The sequence below is a fragment of the Pelobates fuscus genome, chromosome 1 (assembly GCF_036172605.1).
Source record: "Pelobates fuscus isolate aPelFus1 chromosome 1, aPelFus1.pri, whole genome shotgun sequence".
Classification (NCBI taxonomy): Eukaryota; Metazoa; Chordata; class Amphibia; order Anura; family Pelobatidae; genus Pelobates; species Pelobates fuscus.
Window position 1 is genome coordinate 254,707,716 of NC_086317.1, and position 17,620 is coordinate 254,725,335.

Genomic DNA, 17,620 nt, shown 5'->3' on the forward strand with positions numbered 1-17,620 from the left:
GCCCTAAAATTATCAATAAGGGGGGGACCTACTGTCCCCCCCCGGCCCCCACCCCTGTGCGGCGGGTGGGGGCCCTAAAATTATCAATAATTATCAAAATGAGATAAAATCAACTTACCATTCGATGTTTTCTTTCTTCTAAAATCTTCTTTCTTCAGCCCCAAAAAAGGCCAAATAAAAATCCATAATAACCGACGCAATTAAAAAAAAAAAAAAAAAAAACGAGCGCAAAAAAAAATAATCCATCTTCACCCATGGAGGGCTCCGCGCAGACTGAGCTCCGCAGGGTGGGGAAGGCTTATAAAGCCTTGCCCCGCCCTGCAATTAGGCTAAGAACACTCTGATTGGTTTTCCCACGCTTGTAAAATGACACAGAGCACTGTGATTGGATGGATTTCAAGCCATCCAATCACAGTGCTCTGTGTCATTTTACAAGCGTGGGAAAGTTCTTTGGAATTTTCCCACGCTTGTAAAATGACACAGAGCACTGTGATTGGATGGATTTCAAGCCATCCAATCACAGTGCTCTTTGTCATTTTACAAGCGTGGGAAAGTTCTTTGGAATTTCCCCACGCTTGTAAAATGACACAGAGCACTGTGATTGGATGGGTTTCAAGCCATCCAATCACAGTGCTCTGTGTCATTTTACAAGCGTGGGAAAGTTCTTTGGAATTTCCCCACGCTTGTAAAATGACACAGAGCACTGTGATTGGATGGCTTGAAATCCATCCAATCACAGTGCTCTGTGTCATTTTACAAGCGTGGGAAAGTTCTTTGGAATTTTCCCACGCTTGTAAAATGACACAGAGCACTGTGATTGGATGGATTTCAAGCCATCCAATCACAGTGCTCTGTGTCATTTTACAAGCGTGGGAAAGTTCTTTGGAATTTTCCCACGCTTGTAAAATGACACAGAGCACTGTGATTGGATGGCTTGAAATCCATCCAATCACAGTGCTCTGTGTCATTTTACAAGCGTGGGAAAATTCCAAAGAACTTTCCCACGCTTGTAAAATGACAAAGAGCACTCTGATTGGTTTAAACCCACCAATCAGAGTGTTCTTAGCCTAATTGCAGGGCGGGGCAAGGCTTTATAAGCCTTGCCCACCCTGCGGAGCTCAGTCTGCGCGGAGCCCTCCATGGGTGAAGATGGATTATTTTTTTTGCGCTCGTTTTTTTTTTTTTTTTTTTTTTTTTTTTTTTTAATTGCGTCGGTTATTATGGATTTTTATTTGGCCTTTTTTGGGCTGAAGAAAGAAGATTTTAGAAGAAAGAAAACATCGAATGGTAAGTTTTTTTTATCTCTTTTTATTTTTTTATTTTTTTACAGGTTTTTAGTTAATGTTCCCCCCCTCATTATTTTTAGGGTGAGGGGGGTAGGTAGGGAGATAATTTTTTTTTTTGGGGGGGGGGAGGGTTAACTAGGGTCCCCCCCCCTTTATATTTAGGGCCCCCACCCACCGCTCAGGGGTGGGGGCCGGGGGGGACAGTAGGTCCCCCCCTTATTGATCATTTTAGGGCCCCCACCCGCCGCACAGGGGTGGGAGCCAGGGGGGGACAGTAGGTCCCCCCCTTATTGATAATTTTAGGGCCCCCACCCGCCGCACAGGGGTGGGGGCCGGGGGGGGACAGTAGGTCCCCCCCTTATTGATAATTTTAGGGCCCCCACCCGCCGCACAGGGGTGGGGGCCTGGGGGGGACAGTAGGCCCCCCCCCTTATCGATAATTTTAGGGCCCCCACCCACCGCTCAGGGGTGGGGGCCGGGGGGGGACAATAGGTCCCCCCCTTATTGATAATTTTAATTTTAGGGCCCCCACCCGCCGCACAGGGGTGGGGGCCGGGGGGGGGGGGACAGTAGGTCCCCCTTATTGATAATTTTAGGGCCCCCACCCGCCGCACAGGGGTGGGGGCCGGGGGGGGACAGTAGGTCCCCCCCCTTATTGATAATTTTAGGGCCCCCACCCGCCGCACAGCGGTGGGGGCCGGGGGGGGGAAGGAGAGTAGGTCTCCCCCCCCCCCCCCTTCAACCACTATTGTGGACAGTCAGCTCCCTGTGGGTTCGGGCTTCAGCTGTCTGCTGAAGCTGAAGCTGTCAGCTGAAGCCACGCCCGCAGCAGTGCTGACAGGCTATCAGCACACAAAGCGCGTTCACAGTGCTTTGTGTGCTGATAGCCCGTCTGATGCATTCACCCAGAATGCATCGGACGAGAGGCCTTTTTAGGGCCTCTGAACTCGGAAGTCCCTCTGGTGGCCGTCTGATTGACTGCAACAAGAGGTGTTCCAAGCTTCCAATGTAAACACTGCATTTTCTCAGAAAATACAGTGCTTACAAGAAAAAGGCTCCGGGTAGCTGTAGCACTCACCTGAACAACCTCATTAAGCTGAAGTTGTTCAGGTGACTATAGTGTCCCTTTAAGTAATCTGAATGTGTGTCTCAGCCATAAAACTAGCCCTGCGGATATCTGAATGCTATGACAGCACTGCAATGGTTTTTTTTCTGTGTTTATTGGGTTTATCATTGTCTCTCAATTACTTCTCATTAGTAGCAAATGCTACTTACAGATTTCTGGCATGTGAACAGGGGCAGTGATGGCCCCCATGTACGCTAATGCCTTTATGTTCATCTACAAACTGGAACATATCATTGAATAATAGGACCATTTGTGTTTGTTATCCTGAGATTTATTGACAATGCATTTATTATTTGGAATGATTCAATTTATGTCATACAGAATCTGCTTGATGACCTCAGCCATTTGGATAATCTTCTATACACTTTACTTCCAAATACAGTACTAAATTGATTGAATTTTTGGACTTACTGACTCTCACTAAACAGGGTTTTCGATACACACTATTTAGAAAGAGTACTGACAGGATCTCCTTACTCAGGGCCGGATTAAGAGCCCAGTGGGCCTGGTGCTGATAATTATGATGGACCTAATTACAAAATCGTATTGACCAAAAACACTAAAACAGTCCTACCTCCTAAGCGTCATGTATCTGATGGAGATGGTGCTGGAGGGAAACTCATAGGATGCAACTATGAGAAAACACTACCCTTTGCTAATCTCACGCTTTCATCTTTCAAGTAAACCCATACCCCCTAACAGCAGTGTCCAGTAAAGCAGGAAGTCTATGGAAGCGGTAAAAGGGTGGGCCACTGACACAAATCACATAACCAGAATGTCCGAAAGGGTGAACATACACAAAAAAGGGGCATGTATGTGTCCCCACGTCTCCCAGACCCTTAGTGTCTGTGTCCCCATGTCTCCCAGTGTCCCCATGTCACTAGGACACTGGGAGACATGTGGACACAGATACTAGGGAACACTGGGAGACCTGGGGACACTGAGACTCATGGGGACACTGGGAGACATGGGGCACTGAGACACTGTGATATATAGAGGACACTGTGATATATAGGGGACACTGGAGACTTGATAAAGACCTGGGTACAGGTCAAAATGTTGCGGTGTCCTATAAACATGCTTAAGCCCTTAAGGACCAAACTTCTGGAATAAAAGGGGGATCATGACATGTCAGACATGTCATGTGTCCTTAAGGGGTTAAAGCTATCACAGTGAGAGCCTGAGATTTTTTTTATTTTATACTAGACACGACGGTCACGAAGACACTATGGGCACTGAGAGACATGGGGCACTGAGAGACATGGAGCACTGAGCCACTCTGATACATAGGGGAAACTGATACTTAGGGGACATTGGAGACTTGATAAAGACCTGGGCACAGGTCGAAACGTTGCGGTGTCCAATAAACCTGCCTAAATCTATCATAGTGAGTGCCTCAGATTTTTTCTTTTATACTAAAGGACACTGACACTAATGAGCCATTGGGAGACTAGGGGACTTTGGGAGACTAGGAAACACTGAGACACTAGGGACACTGGCACACTACAGACACTGAGAGACATCAGGGACACATGGGGATACTGAGATACTAGGGACACTGGCTGGGAAACATGGGGAGTGCCCTATGTCTCCTAGGTCTCAAAGTCGCCCAATGTCTCCCTGTGTCCCCCAGTGTCTCCATGTCTCTCAGTGTCCCCTAGTGTCTGTGTCCCCATGTCGCCCAATGTCCCCTAGTGTTTGTATCCTCATGTCTCCCAGTGTCCCCTAGTGTCTCAGTGTCCCCATGTTGCCCAGTGTCCCCTAGTGTTTGTATCCTCATGTCTCCCAGTGTCCCTTAGAGTCTGTGTCCCCATGTCTCCCAGTGTCCCGATGTCATGAAAGACATGGGGACACATGGGAACACTGGGAGACATGGGGCCACTGAGACACTATGGACAGTGGCTGGGAGACATGGGGACACACAATAGGGGCCACTGGGAGACATGGGGCCACTGTGTCCCTAATGTCTCAGGGTCCCCATGTTCCCCAGTGTCCCAATGTCTCAGCGTCCCCATGTCTCGGAGCTGATGTCTGGACTCTCTGTGCAGAGCTGCTCCCTCGCGGATCAGTGAGTAGAGAGAGGCAGTGAGGGAGATGCCGTAACTTCTTATCACTACCTCTCTCCACACAAACAGCGACCCCTACTGTCCAGCTCTGGTATTGCTGAATAATCTCTGTTTATACTGAGACAGACATTTGTATTGTCGGTATTACTGCAATACCGGCACCGGCTAGGCAGCCTCAAATACCTGAGAAATACTTCTGAGAAATACCTGGCAACCCTAAGAAATACCTGGCAACCCTAAGAGTAGTGTGTAAAAAAAAAAGTAAAAAAAATAATTTTTTTTTTATTTATTTTTTTTAACCCCTTAAGGACCAAACTTCTGGAATAAAAGGGAATCATGACATGTCACACATGTCATGTGTCCTTAAGGGGTTAAATCAATGGGCCTATTCCATGGGCCTGGGCCTGGAGCTGCAGCTCCATCAGCCCCTATGTTAATCCGGCCCTGTCCTTACTGAGAGCAGCATTCACCCAAAGTCACTTAAAAAATCCAGTAAAAGTATATAAGTATATCTGTAGTATATAATAGTGTAAGATTTTAAGGAGGTTTGATGAATATTTTCTTTTATCCTATTGTTACTTACCAATAAAGTGAATTACCGTATTTATCGGCGTATAACACGCACTTTTTTCCCCTGAAAATAGGGGAAAAATCGTGGGTGCGTGTTATACGCCGATATCCCATAATTACTTACCTGTCCTGAAGCGTGGGCCGGCTTCACAGCTTGCACCGCGGTACAGGAACTTTAATTTCATGTTCCGGTTTCCGGCGGGACTGAAAGGAAGTGTGCACAATAGTGTGCACACTTCCTTTCAGTCCCGCCGGAAACCGGAACATGAAATTAAAGTTCCTGTACCGCGGTGCAAGCTGTGAAGCCGGCCCACGCTTCAGGACAGGTAAGTAATTATGGGAGGGGAAGTACACTATGGGAGGGGAAGTACACTATGGGAGGGGAGGGGGGGGAAGTACACTATGGGAGGGGAGAGGGGGGGGAGTACACTATGGGAGGGGAGAGGGGGGGGAGTACACTATGGGAGGGGGGGGGGAAGTACACTATGGGAGGGGAGTGGGGGAGAATACTATGGGAGGGGAGGGGGGGAGAATACTATGGGAGGGGAGGGGGAGAATACTATGGGAGGGGAGGGGGAGAATACTATGGGAGGGGGAGAATACTATGGGAGGGGAGGGGGGAGAATACTATGGGAGGGGAGGGGGAGAATACTATGGGAGGGGAGGGGGAGAGTACTATGGGAGGGGAGGGGGGAGAATACTATGGGAGGGGAGGGGGGAGAATACTATGGGAGGGGAGGGGGGGAGAATACTATGGGAGGGGAGGGGGGAGAATACTATGGGAGGGGGGAATACTATGGAAAGGGGGGGACACTATGGGATGAGGGGGGAATACTATGGGATGAGGGGGGAATACTATGGGATGAGGGGGGGAATACTATGGGAGAGGGGGAAATTTCCTGGAATTTCTTTCTAAAAATGAGGTGCGTGTTATACGCCGCTGCGTGTTATACGCCGATAAATACGGTATTTACTTGTACATTGCCCATGTGGACTTTCTGCCTCTCTACATTTTGCAAGAGTGGTTGGAGAATGTGTCTCTGTCCTGAGCAGTAATTTATCGGCTCCTTATTTGTGAGTGCAACTTTTCCTATTCCTCAGTGTTCATCGATTTGTGAATATATACTATATATTTTTTATGTTCATGTGTACTATAATGTAAGTATTTATCACATTGTGTGTGGTTATATAATTACAAGTGAGCACAGCCATAAGAGTGGTCACTTTAAAGGCACATTGCACTTTATATTTGTATTATTTATGTAACAGCCGCTTGACTACACTCTGTTTTATGGGGTTTGACCATATCCATGTACACCCCGGGAAGCGGTAGGAATGACCACTCTCTGAAACTGTGCCAGCAGACTCTGCTAGCAGTGTGCCTCAAGGAAACAAATCTTCTTCAGTGTATCCTTAACATATCAGTTGGAGTCATCTTTTTTAGATTATATACCTTATGGGAATATTGTGGTTACATGTGTTTTAGATCAAGCATGTCAAACTCAAAGTTTAGCACGGGCCAAATAAACAAGGTTTAAGTTAATGTGGGCCGCAAAAAAAAACAACTTAAAGTTTATTTTTAAAAGTACAGTATATATATATATATATAAAAAAAAAAGAACGGCACCCCTCCTCTACTAAATCCTAGTCCCTCCCCTCTACAAATCCTAGTCTCCCCTCTACTAAATCCCAGCACCCCTCTCTAGCCAACAAGCAGACTCCACTCACATTGCCACTGCCAGTGTGCGACTTCGGAGTCTGGCCTCTGGTATTCCCCTAAATTCCGCCATCTGCACCCTGTGCCAAAGCGGATCCTCTCGCTATTTCTTAAAACCCTGTGAAGGTGGAGCATGTAAACGTCACTTTGGAATGTGACTTAGCGTTGCGTGCATCCATGCACCTCCAGGTCCTTCACTTTCCAGCTGCTGCCATCACAACACTGAGTGACACACACACTCTCACAGTCACACACACACACACACACACACACTGACAGACACACACGATCACTGACAGACACACACACTCACTGACACACACAGACAGACACACACACACACACTCACTGAGAGAGACACGCACACACTGACTGACACACACACACTGTGACAGACACACACACACTGAAAGACACACACGATCACTGAAAGACACACACTCACTGACACACCCACACACCCACTCACTGACACACACAGACAGACACACTCACTGACACACACTCACAGACAGACACACACACTCACTGACAGACAAACACACACACACTCTGACAGACACACACGCACACTGAAAGACTCACACAGTCACTGAAAGACACACACTCACTGACACACACACACACACTCACTCACTGACAGACACAGACAGACTGACAGACACACACTCACTCACTGACAGACTCATTCACTCACTCGTGGCTCGCCGGGCCGCAAAGATGTCCATTGTGGGCCGCAAGTTTTACATGCTTGTTTTAGATTGCGATTTGTGGATTATCAGTCAGCTGGTAACCTGGAAAGCTCCTTGTGCTGTTTTAGTAGTTTTTATTTTTATCCACACACTGAGATGGATTATAAGTTGTTTTGTTCCTTTGTTGTCTTTCCCAGAAGCACTTGCTTTGCATGTTTTTTCTATTTGTTTTGCTTTGTTGCCTAACTGTATTGGTAATTACTTATTGCAACATTGTATTATCTGTCCTTTCCCACCAGTTAGAGTTCTTTTGTTCCTAGCTGTTCTTCCAGGTAGGTTTTTAATTGCAGACACGTGTGTTTTTCTTTGTGTTTTTTTTTTTTGTTTTTTTTACACACGTGTCTGTGTCTTGTTTTGGTTGTACTGTGGTCTTTATAAGCTTGGTTTATCTTGACAAAGGTCCCTGTTAAAGACCAAAACATTGAGATTAGGTTTTAATAAATGTGTTTTTGCCAAAAGATCTCAGAGAGCTCTTCTATTGTGGAATGCTTCTGTAACCGAACACTGCACTGAAGCAAGTCCTGAGTGTTTTGCTTTGTAGAGGCATATATATATATTGATATGCACACTAAGTACAGTTACCATTTTTCGTGTTTTGTTGCCTCACAACCTGGAATTAACATGGATTGTTTGAGGATTTGCATCATTTAATTTACAGAACATGCCCACAACTTTGAAGATGATTTTTTTATTATTGTGAAGCAAACAACAAATAGGACAATGTAACAGAAAAAGTCAATGTGCATAACTATTCACCCCCCCCTAAGGTCAATACTTTGTAGAGCTTTGCGGCAATCACAGCTCCAAGTCGCATTGGATAAGTTTCTATAAACTTGCCACATCTTACCACTGGGATTTTTGTGCATTCCTCCTTGCAAAACTGCTCCAGCTCCTTCAAGTTGGATGGGTTGCGCTTGTGAACAGCAATCTTTAAGTCTGACCACAGATTTTCTATTGGATTGAGGTCTGGGCTTTGACTAGGCCATTCCAACACATTTACATGTTTCCCCTTAAACCACTCAAGTGTTGCTTTAGAAGTGTGTTTGGGGTCATTGTCCTGCAGGAAGGTGTAGCTCCGTCGTAGCCTCAAATCACGCACAGAGTGGTACAGGTTTTGCTCAAGAATATCCCTGTATTTAGCACCATCCATCATTCCCTCAACTCTGACCAGTTTCCCAGTCCTGGCTGCTGAAAAACATCCCCACAGCATGATGCTGCCACCACCATGATTAACTGATGGTGTTCTTTGGGTGATGTGATGTGTTGGGTTTGCGCCACACATAGCGTTTTCTTTGATGGCCAAAAAGTTCAATTTTAGTCTCATCAGACCAGAGCACCTTCCTCCATACATTTTGGGAGTCTCCCACATGCCTTTTCGCAACTCAAAAACGTGCCATTTTGTTTTTTGCTGAAAGTAATGGCTTTCTTCTAGCCACTCTGCCATAAAGCCCAACTCTATGGAGCGTACGGCTTATTGTCGTATTATGTACAGATACTCCAGTCTCTGCTGTGGAACTCTGCAGCTCCTCCAGGGTTACCTGATTAATGCCCTCCTTGCCCGGTCCGTGAGTTTTGGTGGGCGGCCGTCTCTTGGCAGGTTTGCTGTTGCGCTATGTTCTTTCCATTTGGTTATGATAGATTTGATGGTGCTGCTGGGGATCATCAAAGATTTGGATATTTTTTTATAACCTAACCCTGACTTGTACTTCTCAACAACATTGTCCCTTACTTGTTTGGAGAGTTCCTTGGTCTTCATGGCAGTGTTTGGTTAGTGGTGCCTCTTGCTAAGGTGTTGCAGCCTCTGGGGCCTTTCAAAAAAGGCGTGTATCTGTAATGACAGATCATGTGACACTTAGATTGCACACAGGTGGACATCATTTCACTAATTATGTGACTTCTGAAGGTAATTCGTTCCACCAGAGCTTTTTATGGGCTTCATAACAAAGGGGGTGAATACATACGCACATGACAATTTCCTGTTTTTTATTTCTAAAAAATAGTTTTATGTATATATTTTTATCATTTCACTTCACCAACTTAGACTATTGTGTTCTGATCCATCACATACAATTCAGATTAATAAAACATTGAACTTAAGGCTGTAATGTAACAAAATAGGTAAAAAGTCAAAGGGGGGTGAATACTTTTGCAAGGCACTGTATATGAATTGAGGTGACATGGAGTCAAAACAGGTTCAATTTAACTCAGTCTGTGCTGAGGGAATTCAAAATACAAAGACTATCGATTTGTTTTGTTTTTTTGTTTTTTTTTATATGCAGATTGCACAATATATTGAAAGGTAACTACTACTTTAACTCATTAATTATTTTCCTTTTCAGAAAACAACACACACTGGGGCCTGGTTATAGCAGTTTTCCTGTTTGGTTTCCTTGGTTGTGGTTTTCTTCTGAATTACTGCACCTGTAGGATGACTAACGTAGCCAAAACACCACATGCATTGGTAAGAGATCACTCATGTTTGTTTTGCTATTTGACTCCTGTGTAGGGAGGGGGCAAGTACAAATGAATTGTCCTTATTTGTTCACACAAAACTGTCAGATCTCTTGTGTGGCTGCTCCCATTGCACATAAGATATAAGGGTTTGACAAATGGAGGCTGCCGGGGTTCATGGGTGCGACATCATGCATTCCTGTAACCTCCATCAGTATTACCTGTACAGCATTAGGATACGCTCACAGAAATGTGTGCAAGCCCAAGTTATAGATTCTGTTTCAAATACTACTCAATGAGGAGCACAACCGTAAAAATAAATAAGTATCTCAAAATGCATATCAGATAATCAAAGCATAAATCATGTGTTAATAGTACAAAAAAATGCACAAAATTCTGCAATTACATCCAAGCAGGAATAATAACAAACAGGTTCATAAGAAACAGAATAACTACTAAGTCATAAAGATACCAGGATACAACAACCCAGCAAATAATACATATAAAACAAACCAATTCATACCAGAAATAGCGAGGAGAGGGGAAAAGTCAACCAGCAAGCCCCCAACATGTCAGCAGAAAAAATGCCTTTATCAAGGGAGCCTGTTAGTTATCATTCCTGCCTGGATATAATTGCAGGATTTTGTGCATGTTTTTGTACTATTATCATGTGATTTATGCTTTGATTATCTGTGATGCATTTGAGATACCTCCTTTTTGTGGATCTATTTAATAAATGTCTTTTTATTTTTACGGTTGTGCTCCTCATTGAGTAGTATTTGTAGATTTATTTGGTCCTTGAAGAATAGGACCTTGTTTGAGTGAGCACCCTGTCTTCTCTTTGACTTATTTTGTTTTTGGATATTTCCTCGGATAGCATTTGACTGAGTGTGCCTACCTTTTCCTAATTAAAATTATAGATTCTTTTTCACCTGACTCACTGACATCAATGTCTCATCTAACCTGCAGCCATTTGCAAGCATCTCCCCTTTCTCTTAATCTGCAAACAAATTGAACTGTAAGGATGCAGTCCACAAACCCTCTCTGCTAGTGAACTGAGGCACAATTGCACCCCTGCCCCTGTGCATAAAGAAACAAAATACCAGCCAGTGTAGTAAAGTAAAAGTGTAGTTTAAGCCATATAGGCATTCATGATCTGGTCGTGAAAAACATCATATGTTATCATGTTTGTTAGAATAAATAATTTACACCCAGTACATGCGAATTTTACCCTTTATATTCAAATTAGTCCCATTGTTTGTTGTTTTTCTTGTGAACTAACACACAATTATCACTGATTTAACAGAGAGGCGCATCTTATGGAGGTCAATGCTTTAGATCTACACAATCCAGCATTCCCAGGCTGAAGAAAGACATTAGACTTGTATGTACGTAGTGGGGAATCACGATGCAGCCTAGAACAAAATCTAACCCTATTCAACCCCCCAGTAACGACAGACCACTTAGTATGGATGAAACAGGCCACAGCATTTATTATCATAAACTAAGTTACTGCATAACACATCCATAACTTTATTTATTAAATCTCTTCTTTTCTGTAACCAAAACGTTAGACATAAATAAGCATAAATTAACATATATATATATATATATATATATATATATATATATAACTCCACACATAGTGTTATACAGTGACCCAACCGTCCATGCCAATAAACATAGAGTGGTTCCTAATCACCACTCCCTCTCACCTCCCCCCTCGTCATAAAAATCATATATTTCCAATGCCTGCCATCAGCCGACCTTATCCACGCTCGATGGGCACGAGACCTCAGGCAACCTAAAGTTTAACCTTTGGAGCAGGGGAGGTTTGAGACCTTAAAAAACTTGTTCATCTCATTCCATATACTTAAACGTAACCTCAAACTCAATTGGCAAGGACATACCCCCGGCTAGCTGTGACTAAATATACTAATAGGGCGGGCGGGAGGGAAGCTGTTTGCTGGGCCGAATCCCAAGTGGCACTGAGAGAAGACCTCCCCCACTCTAACTTACACAGAACATAATCCCATGCATCTATCCCCACACTCCTACATGTGCCCTTGTCCGCTTAGCTGCGCTATCTCCCCAGGGCCTAGATTGGGGTAGGCAACCTTCGGCATTCCAGATGTTGTGGACTGCATATCCCTTGATGCTTTGCCAGCGGTATGGTTGTAAGAGCATTATGGGAGACGTAGTCCACAACATCTAAAGTGCCGAAGGTTGCCTACCCGTGGAATAGATTCTCTTAGAAGAACAATGGTTTTCTCTGCTTACTATATATTCATTTCATTTTCCCATGAACTTCAATGGAGGAATTTATATTCAGTAAGCAGAGTAAATATTTACTCTGCTCAGACTTGCCAGCTCATGTTATTTATCTACATAAACTGGAATGTTGCTTTTCATTTACAGGTTGCAGAGACTTGGCCTTTTCTTTGATTATGTATAGATATAAATTTAGTAAATCTCACAAAACCAATTTTCTTAGTTTTTAATTTTGTTATATTTTCTTCTGCAATGCCCAATTCAAATCTGTATTTTTTCATCATGCATTTGCAACTTTCCATTTTCTGTATCTCATCTATTTTCTTTTATTATACCTGTCACTTATCTTCCTACTATTATTAACTCACCACTATAGCTTTATAACGGTGTGAATCATACTTCAGTGTATAATACATGCTCCACATCCTATCTGCATGTTCCATTGGGGGGTTATTTACTAAACAGTGAACTGCAGTGAATTGAAAATAAGACAAAGAGATAGACCTTTCTAATAAATAGAAAAAAAAAATATGGTATGAAATAGACACAAATAGTACCTGGTAGATGCAATCTAGTTGGAAAGATGGGGATATTGAATAACAAATTAGTAGCAGCTTATTAAGTTAATACAAATGTATCCAGTGTCTCAGAAGGCTTTATTGAATACAGGCCAATTAGATCACTGGCTTTAACAATAGTTGCTATTAAATAAAATCACAAGCAAATGGGAAGGTGTAAATCGTTGATGGCTGAATCCCCCTCAGTCCGAATGAATAAAATAATTAAAGTAGTATAGGCTGCAATAGTATAGGCTGCAATATCTGGATAGTTACTAATTAAATACAGCTAATACAAGTGGAGATATAAGAAACAGGGAGAACAAAATATATCTAGAATTGAAAATCATGTTGCAACCATTTGACCAAAATAGCTGCATTGTTTTCCATCTTGACTACTTTGGATTCAATATTGTAATTCAGTGTTCAATTTCTCATGACATAGTTGCCAACTGTCCGGTTTTTGCCAGGTCTGTTCTGGCAAGTTGGAGATTGTCCCGGGTAATTTACTCTTCTGGGACAGTCCCGGCACGTATAATACCCGCAGACTCCTGGAACTAGAGGAATCTGAAGCAGTGGAGTGGTGACTGAAGCCTCAATCTGAGACATTTAACATGTTGAATTGGTGGCTAATGGAATATGTGCCTATGTTTTCCTTGTGCTCCCATTTCTCTAATTAATTCCATTCTGTAAATTCTCCTTCTATATCTTTCATTTCCTATTTTCAGCTTTTTTTATATATACTATATTCACTCCCCAATATAATTATTTTTGTGAACTAATGTATGTTCTGTGGTATAGATAATGACATATAGCTCTGACTGAAGCACATCTGCACAAGGTCTTTCTATATTTGTACTTGTACCAATGATACCCAACTCCCCTAAAAGTGATAAAATGTACCTGCCTGATTTAGATGCTGTGCTGTGAATGTATCTATCGCATACCAAGGATGCATGGTACTGTTGGTGGAAACTTGGTGTTATAAAGGTCTACTCAATAAAGAGAGAATTGCAGGGAATGAGATGGGAAACTATAGGCCGAAGTAGTGCAGCTGCATGGGAGAATTTTTCCAACTCAGCTACTTTGGCCTTAAAGGGACACTCCAGGCACCCAGACCACTTCTGCCCATTGGAGTGGTCTGGGTGCCAACTCCCACTACCCTTAACCCTGCAACTGTAATTATTGCAGTTTTTCAGAAACTGCAATATTTACATTGCAGGGTTAACTCCACCTCTAGTGGCTGTCTATTAGACAGCCACTAGAGATCACTTCCTGGGTTCTAGCACAGGTTTCCTGTGCTAGAGCGTCGCTGGACGTCCTCACGCTGTGTGAGGACCTCCAGCGTCGCTCAAAACCCCATAGGAAAGCATTGAAATGATTTTTCAATGCTTTCCTATGGGGAGACGTAATGCGCATGCGCGGCATTTCCGCGCATGCGCATTAGGTCTCCTCGGCCGGTGAGCGAGATTAGTCTCGCCCACCGGCCGACGTAATCACTAGGAGGAGCGTCGCGGAGGTGGAGACAGCGGCGAGGGACATCGCCGCTGTCCCAGGTAAGTGACTGAAGGGGTTTTCACCCCTTCAGTAACCGGGGATTGGTGGGTGGGAGGGAGAGGGACCCTCCAGTGCCAGAAAAACGGATTGTTTTTCTGGCACTGGAGTTTCCCTTTAAGTTTGAAACTCCCACCTCAATTCCATGTAATTATCTCTTTATTGAGTAGACCCTATAATCTGCACTATAAGTGGGCAGAGATTAGTTATGTGGGTTAGACAGAGTAGGAGGAGCTTTTCAGCAGTGGCTGTGGTAAAATTTCAAGGTAATAATTTATAGCTGTGCTGCAAAGTGTCCCTGGAAATTGTTTTTCAAATATTGGCAACTATGTATGACTCACTTTATAGTGAAGAAATCCCCTTTGTCCCTTATTCATCCTTATTGATCCATATCCATATGTTTCAAACCCATCTCTTGAAATGACCAGTCCTTCGGAAAAAAATTTGGATTATGATTTAATATTGTACCATTGTACAGCGCTACGGAATTTGCTGGTGCTTTATAAATAATTAATAATAATAATAATATATTCATTATATTTTTTGTTTTAAATCCATGTTTGACAAATATTTAGTGGTTGTTAGTAATATATAACCTTTTATTGCATTTTAGTTGTAGTTTAACCTACTGCACCTTTTTATCACGTCACTGGTGCTGAGAGCCCTTTTGAACTCTTTATAGGAGTTACATGTACCATCAGCAAAGTCTGTTCAGCTAGGTGAAAATAAAATTGGCCATTAAATGTGACTAGCCATGTCTTTGCATGGGAAGGGAAAGGATAATAATACCAGTACAACATGTTTGCAAAATACATTTTAAGAATAGTGCAAGTCAGTATTCCACGTACTACCACGGGCTGAGTATTTAACCATGTCAAAATATGGTTGTTGTGTCCATTATTATTTGCCGGCTTATTAATGAACTGCAGGGAATTTGAAGCCTACTTTATCAGATTTCAGTGATCATTGACTTTGTTTATTACTTGCCTTGACCTATATATAACGTATATATTGTTGTTGGTTTTTTTTTATTCCATAGGATTTTACAAACTACAAGCCTTTCTTTGTGACTCCAGATGCTACCTTGGAGGACTATGATAAGTTTACTGTGACAGAAAAAAAGAAGCCCCATTCCATTATAATTTCACTTTCTACTGGACATACAGGTGTTTACGATGATTACCTATCATGTGGTTTTGGTTACACCGAGAAACATAAAAAAAAAGAATTGCAATCTAAATTGGGAGACTCTACCGGTTACACGCAAGCACCCAATGGAAGCACACTATCATATAACAGTAGTGGTAGGAGTTCCTCATCTGATTTTAGCTTCGGAGAATATTCAAGGAAGTCAGACCCAACAATTCCTTTAACATTGACATTGGATAATGTCAAAATTAAAGGTGAAATAGTTGTTGAAAAGGGTAATCAGCTGGAGATTAGCAATAAAAAATCCAATGTAGAAAGAATCATACAGTTTATGGAAAACCAAGAAAATGTTCCATTTGACTCACTGTGGATAGCAGACCAATGTGCACAGAAGCAATCTTCAGATTGTGAATCTTATGACCAATTTTCCTCAGATAACGAAGACTCCCATGAACAATCAAATGAAGATCTTACCATATACAGAATTTCTGACAGTTTGTACAATACAAGACAGAAACCCAATAGATGCACTGGCTATGGACAGAGGGGTTATACAGCAAGAGACTGATGAATTACTAAAATGATTTATTCACATATTGTTCCAGATTGGAACACTGAATAGAAACCTCTGTGAGGTGGAATTTGACTGACACTCTTATTTAGAAGCTAATTTTATTTATTATTTTTTTAACGTGTGGTCATTAGACAACGGTATGCAGGTCAGTGTTTTTAGAATGTATGTGATTGTATGAGTGGAAAATAAAAGATGTCATAAATTATTAAAGACATTCAAAAATGATCCAGTGGTGATGATCTTTTCATAAATACAGTTCACTTATTTAACAGAGAAAAAGTGAGAGACGCACGTGACAAGAAAAAAAAAACGTGTGTGTGTGTATGTATATATATGTATTTGTGTAAGGGGTAAATAGCCGTATATGGAGTAAGGATCCAGCATAAGCATAGGATAGTATAAAGGGAGCAAGTCGGTTGTGGTGTGCCAAGACCGACGATATGGTAGGCCTGTAAATAAAGAGGGCAAAAATGAATAATCAAAGATTTAATACAGTCAACAAATATATACAAATTAACCAGACATTTCCTTAAATGCATTACAGTATTTCATTCCTGGAAGGATTTTGAAGGTAGGAATCTAGGACCAAAAGTGGACACCATTTGTTGTGGGTAGGATAGTATGTTATCTCTACTGTTGGTGCGTGTTGACTCGTTTCGGAATGTGGTAGAGCCAATAGGTAATGATATATGTGTTTACGTACGTGGGATCGTTAAAGACAATGATCTGTCTGAGTGGTGGTGATGGTAGTGGATTCTCTGGCCTGAGAAAGGCATAGAAGGCAATGGCTGGTAATGGCCGACTTGGTAGTATAATTGAATGGTTGTAGATCTAATAGGTCCGATAAGCATGAAAAGTTGGATGGATAATGGTAATCTCTGAGAGGAACGTGGGGGAATGGATTCCTGAAAACCTCTGAGTATATTCTTGTCTGGTATGATAGCATGAAGCTATGGTAGTTTTGGCCATAGGTTATCCTGTTGTTGAATGCCTGTAAAATATATAATTAATGGTATGTGAGATAGTTTAAGTTTAAGGTGTCAAAAAGAAGCAAAACCTAGGAGAAATGTTATGACACAGGTTGAGCTATGTCGTGTTCCAATGAGATTCTTTAAGCCAGGTGGAAAGCTGTGTTATGCGTTCTACAAGAATGGGACGAAAGTGCTAGGTGGGATAGTGCATGCTATGCTGCATGAGTATGTCTAATCCATGATTTTGTCTGTGGAACAAAAGAGTGTCCGTGACTGTATGGGCGGCTGTAGGAAGCGTATGATGAACATGCCTGGAATATAAATGAGACAACTGTCGGCAGGGATGTATACCCCCGCCTGGTACATGAAAGTAAAAGAAATGTGATAAGTGGCCAACCAAGTGAGTTCCCCAGAAATATCATGACCTCATGGATGATGAGTGGCGTTTGTTGATGATATGACATGTGCTTAGTTGTCTGAGTAACAATGGATTGATGACCCTGACCATGATTTACCCCATGCCACAGCAGCTGCTACAATGGGGTAGATCCCCCAAAGGGGCTGAGGTGGTGGAAA

The 17,620-nt window shown here is 42.6% G+C and overlaps 1 protein-coding gene across 1 annotated transcript in view; it reads left to right on the top strand.

Annotated features, from left to right (window-relative positions):
- The window catches only part of IFNLR1 (interferon lambda receptor 1), a 62,034-nt gene extending 45,869 nt beyond the window's left edge, over nt 1-16,165 (top strand). The window contains exons 6-7 of the mRNA XM_063456569.1: nt 9,857-9,978; nt 15,390-16,165. Coding sequence (XP_063312639.1) covers nt 9,857-9,978; nt 15,390-16,067 — 800 coding nt within the window. The 3' untranslated portion in view covers nt 16,068-16,165. The remainder of the gene's footprint in view (nt 1-9,856; nt 9,979-15,389) is intronic.
- Nucleotides 16,166-17,620: the final 1,455 nt, after the last annotated feature.